The 6000-nt window shown below is 38.5% G+C and overlaps 1 protein-coding gene across 1 annotated transcript in view; it reads right to left on the bottom strand.

Moving 5' to 3' along the window:
• B3GLCT (beta 3-glucosyltransferase) overlaps positions 1–6000 on the bottom strand; it is a 103782-nt gene that overhangs the window by 32886 nt on the left and 64896 nt on the right. The window contains exon 10 of the mRNA XM_012723141.1: positions 4088–4157. Coding sequence (XP_012578595.1) covers positions 4088–4157 — 70 coding nt within the window. The remainder of the gene's footprint in view (positions 1–4087; positions 4158–6000) is intronic.

Genomic DNA, 6000 nt, shown 5'->3' with positions numbered 1-6000 from the left:
TAACCCGCTGCGCCACCAGGGAGGGCCCCGAGAACATAGCTCCTTTTAATAAATTTGTTCAGATTTGTCTCTTCTAGACTAGATCATGGCAGTAAAGATATCAGGCAGGTTTTTCTTTTAATCCAAGAAGAATAAAGTATTTTTAGGATCTCGGGAAGGTATGAAGAGGAACTAAAGGCTGAGCAAGTAGCAACTTAGCCTCTTGTTAACTAGACCACCAGAAGACCATGTCACAGCCCACCATTTGAGGAACAAAAACAGTGGCTGCCACCACATGCTTGACACATGCTCAGGACCCACACTGCAAAATGAGGCAAAGAAAATTCCTGACATTTTCTGACAGCTAAGTCACACAATGAAAAACACATAACACAAGAGGAAGTGATCAAGCTGAATATTAAATCTCAGAGACCTTTTCCTTGCTTAAATATAATTTGGCATGCTAGAATGTACTCATTGCTTTATATAATCGTTAAAGTTTCTTTAAAATGCTACTAAATTCTTGCATTGCAGGGAGTGGTGCTATTTTGATAGTGTAAATATATATTACTTTCTTAAGCCAAAAGATAGAATATATTTTTTGCTGTTTCTAAGAATGCTATATTTCACTTAGAGCAAAATGCATGTACAAGCAGTTATATAAATGTATGTATCACTGGTAGGCAAAAAAAAAAAAAACATGTAAAATAATTTTTCAAAATTTCAAAACTTGGCTTTGTTACCACTATCTCTTCTCCATGAGATTATAACAATGAGTTCAGTATACATTTTCCTTTGCTTGACTAGAGTTTTGAACAGAATGTTTCATCCCTCAGCCTCAACATCCTGGAGGTGGTCAACAATATAAGGAACCATGAGTGGGAGCTACCTTGGTGTCCTATTCTGCTCAGTACCCAGAGTTCGAACACCCACAGTGAAAACTTACCACCACATGCGTCACAAACAGTATAGCCAACTCTCAAACTTTCAAAGATACAGTCCACCTACATTTTTTCCCCTGTTATTATCATTTGGCTTTTGTAACTCCAAATGTTTCTCTTTAGCACAGAATGCATAAGAGCAGAGAAAAGAAGGAAGCACCCAGTCCATGTATCCTGCTTGACAGCAGCAGTAATGTGCTGGGACAGGGATGGCAGTCTAAATTCCCAGCTCAGTGTGTATTTTAAATCATCAGTGGATTTCAACACATTCCTACCCCCAATATTACTAAAAATAAAAAGTCTACTTTTGCAGCTTTTGGGCACATCAAAACTGACCTTGAGCAAAGCAGGGCAGCAACATGAATACCAAGTACTACTTATCAAGTGTTAGGTCTGTGGAGAGTACAGGAGAGCCATGCTGTGAAAGAAAGTGGGGATTTGGAGCAGGGAAAATCTGCATCTCGGCCCTTACTCACTAGTGTACAAAAACTGGGTCTGGCTGTGTCTCATCCCACACTCAGCTTCTCTGTAATAACCAGTGAATAACAATAATTATCACTCAGAAGGAATTGTCATCCTGAAATTAAATGATAAAAATATTTTTAAAGAGTAGCAGAAGGGCCCTTCATGGTGGTGCAGTAGGTTAAAGTGCAGCACTAAGAAGCTAAAGCCACTTCCGCCTGAGTTCGATAGCTGCCTGCCCCGAAGGTGATCACATGGTGTAGCAGACCTCTCCTGACCCGCCCACTGCTCCCCTCAGCAGTGTACTTCGTCAGTTGGCCTGTTCAGCTCCCCATTCTGGCTCTGGTGAATTCTCTCACTTGCCCTGTACCTCTGGCCTGTACCCCAGTTCTGTATGTATAAATTAATCTTAAAAAAAAAAAGAGTAGCAGAAACATTTACTACGATATTGTCACTGTAAGTAATATGATTAACTGGATAATTCCTTGGGCCAATGGTGGCTAGACTAAACTTCCAAAAGGAGGGGTAGAGCCTCTTTGTTTCCATCAAGAAATGGTACATCAAAGTACACAAAATCCTGCTGCCTTAGACTATCTTTTAAAACAAACATGTCTACTTTTGAAGAAGATTTGCCACAGAAGCCCTGCCGTGAAAGCTCCATCGGTATCCTAATACCTCTCAGGTCTCATGCTTCAATAACCCAGATAATTAACAGTAGCAAATCAATGCATCTGGTTTTAGGAGATTTTTTTTTAAAGATTTATTTATTTATGCATACAAGAACTGGGGTACAGGCCAGAGGTGCCAGGAGATGAGAGGATTCACCAGAGACAGAGTGGGGGGCAGAATAGGCAGATCAATGAAGTACACTGCTGAGGGGAGCAGTGGAGAGACGGGAGAGGTCTGTCACATCATGTGGGTCACCCCCCTGGCTGGGGATCAAAGTGCTGCAGTGACTTTGAATAGCTTCATAGTGCTGTGCTTTAACTCACTGAGCCACCAATGAGAGCCCTAGGAGGTTTGTTTTTAATACTTCTAATTGGCTTTCCAGTTTGTAAAGACCTCTGACTCAAAAATTCAAATATAAAATCATTTAATATGTATTGGAAAAGATTAGCCCAATCTTATGCAAAATAAGGAAGCAATAAACTAGATTATTCAAAATCACTAATTAAAATTGACATTTCAAATCAGTAGAATATGAAAAACACAAAAGAACAGGAAAGGTCCCTAGTTTAGCTGCTGTCACTTGAAAATGTATTTCAAAAGAGAAACTATTATCCCACCTCCACCACTATCACCACCACCCCATTACAATTCTTACTATCGATATTATGAAAACAATTACAACCCCAATTACAACTTTAAGACCAAGAAATCAATGCAAATACACTGCTAGCTATAAACATTAAATATGGAAATATTTAAATAAGTAATAAGCAAAAGAAAGACCACATAGTTATGTCATGAGATACGTTTTGTAAAAAAGCTTTGTCAAAAATCCCTTTCAGATTATGAAAAACAGGAAAAGGATATTAAAGTTAGAAAAATTTGTTGACTTGTTAAAACTTTTCGTTATTGAGGAACAGCACTTTATAACACTGTATATAACTCAGGAATAGGTTTGCACCTCCTCAGCTGTCACCACACCACACCTATCATCAAAGCACCCACAGGCCACTGGGCACCCTCTCCCCCTGTTCCCTTTTTATGCTGACTTAAAAGGATGTGAAACTTAATATGACTGAGTTAAACAGGTATGTTTATAGTGGACCTTGATTATACTTGCACAGGTTATACTTCACGTCAATGCCTTAAGACAAAATGATAATAACATATTACAAAATTCTTTTATTTGGAAAATATGTTCCCCTTGAAAATATAATTTGTAAGCATCATTTTATCACATAAATCATTGAAATAAATTTTCTCTATAGCTCTAAACCCATGAAAATAACAGCTGGCTTAGAAAGCTTTCCTATATAAATATCACACCCATGGTGAAATCGACAGTCTTTTCATGGAAAAACAAATTAAAATATGTGATAAAATTAGAAAATGTTAAAAAGACTGTCTAATCTTCAATTTCAGAAAAGTACTACTTGAAATAAGGTGAAAATGAGAAATTATATCTATTTATATTTTGGGTGGGCCTTTTTTTAATATTACCATCAAAACTTAGCAGAATTCTGAAATGATAACAAAAGATTGAAACAACATTCTTCTGTGTGCCTGGATATAACCTTTTTCCTTCTCATCAATGTACACATTGATGAAATGTAGCAATGTGTACATTAGAAACGAATGTAAAAGGAGTGGTCATCTAGAAAACAATCTTTTTTGGCATTCTGTTTCCTTGAAATCCCCTCTAATGTTCTTCAACCCTTTTGGAGACAGTGCCTGAACATAATAAAACACTGTTTTACAAAATGGATTGTTACACACATAATGTCTCCAAGATTGACACAGCTGAGCTTTCTCCATTTCCAACTTAAAATGCTGCTCTGACACTCATGTTTCAATACAAAGATGTACTTCCCAATGATGTCAGAGAAGTAGTATGATGAGAAATACTGATTAATAACTGTTTCACTTCAATAATAGATATATCAACCTTCTGAGTTTTCATCTGGATTGTTGTTTTTCTTTTTCAAAGACAGCTTGGATTTTAAAAGTTCAACAAAAAATGAATTGCTCAAACGTACTTCTATCACCATGAAATTTCTTGCATGTTTTTACTGCAACAAAAATGTCTTCCTTCTTCACTGGATTTCCCTAAAAAGTAAGGCAAAAATATGTGCATATATGAGTCAACATTATCGTAACTTCATACTCATATTAGATCACTCATGTTCTAGAATTCAAATGTCAGAAATATCAAACTGTTTCCAGGATTAAGTTTTAGGGCAAAAGAGAATTATACTTTAGCTGACAGAAAGCCTTTGTTGTCAGCCAGCCTTGGGAGTGAATGTCATCTCAGCTGTTTATACAGTGTATCATCAAGTTTCTGAAGCTCTATGGATTTCCATGTGCTCATTTAGAAAACAGAAATAATTACAACCAGTAAAGTCTATTACTACTATTACTTATTAGCACATGGTAGGTATCCAATAAGTGTATTACTTTCCCTCCCTTTTCTCCAGCTGGTGGAGATTTTGATAGGAGAGAGGCAGGGAGATGTATTAGTATAAATATGACTCCCTTTTGTGGGCCCAGATTCACTTTGATGTTTGCAGTATAAAAATTCTTTAATTGTCTACCTGAGACTAGGCTACAGTGATTGTTGTGTCAGTGCCAAAAGTAGGATTAATGCAAACACCTAAGGGTAGGGGAAGTCCTGGAGCCTGTGCTGGCTCCAGGTAAGCTGACCCCTGAGCTGAGAGGGAGCAGAGAGGGGTGTGTGGACAACCCATACCGGAGGCCATGGACTGCTTTAAGGGGCTAGGGGTTCTGACCCTCTAGTCACTGGTCGTAGGCTTCTGATAACATTCGGTCATGACTCCCACATCATTTGGGGTTGATTTAGAGTGACTCATAAGCAGTTTTATCAGGTCATCAAGCTATTAGGAGGCTGACCCCTGCAGATTCCCTAAAAAGAATATTTTAAAAACACACAAGCATGTCTGAAAAGACAGGTCTTCTCCCTTGGAAACTATGTGAATATTATAGTTTCTCTCTCATTGTTGCAGTGTGTGTGTGTGTGTGTGTGTGTGTGTGTGTGTGTATAACCTATATCTCTGAAATTTAAACACATTCTTAGTGATGGGATAAGAACAACAGACATCTGAGGGTGGTGGACATATTTTTCCACATGAGGAATTACTGTTAACAACTTTCAAGGGTATTCAGGTTCATCCTGGGGACCAGAAAGAGCCTGCTCTGACAAATAAGCTCATCCTGAAAGTTCTAGACAGTCTCAGGTGAGACGAAAGCTGAGGCCAATGGCAGAGAGGGTCAAAGGCATGGGCTTGAGGAGAAGGCTCAGATATGATGGAAAATGTTTAAAATTGCCTTTCTAGGAAACAAAATGGAAATGTCAAAAGACACACAAGCTATATCATCAACAACAGAAATTACTCCAGGCACACCAACTTGAGAGCTGTGGCAGACAGTGTAGGCACACCTCCCAGACACTGCGGGTTCAGTTCCAGGCCACCAAATTGCAATAAAGTGAATCACAGGGACGTCTTGGTTTACCAGTGCATAGAGAAGTTAGACTTCAAGTTGTACTGTATCTTTAAGCATAGCATCCAATAGCATTATGTCTAAAAAAATAGTGTGCATACCTTAATTAAATGTGACACATATACGCAAAGAGAGCACATGCTATTGGAAAATGGTCCCTACTGACTTGTTTAAGGCAGGGTGATCACCAACCTTCGATTCGTTTAAAAAATAATGCAATACCTGCAGAGCATGATAAAGTAAAGTGCAATAAAGCAGAGGTACCTGTCCACCATGAAGGTTCTGGAGTGAGATTGTGCCAGTGACAGTCCTTACTCCCTTCCCTGTGTGCTGAGTAATCCTGAGCAAGGCCTTCTCTTCTGTTACGTAAAAGGGGGTAACTGCAGTGTGTACTTTACAGGGCTGTTACTAGTAGAATACAGAAACTGGTTCT

Source organism: Condylura cristata, unplaced genomic scaffold (assembly GCF_000260355.1).
Source record: "Condylura cristata isolate star-nosed mole 26May11 unplaced genomic scaffold, ConCri1.0 scaffold00010, whole genome shotgun sequence".
Taxonomy (NCBI): Eukaryota; Metazoa; Chordata; class Mammalia; order Eulipotyphla; family Talpidae; genus Condylura; species Condylura cristata.
Note: the sequence above shows the minus strand (reverse complement) of the source record. Positions and strands in the feature narration are given on the sequence as shown.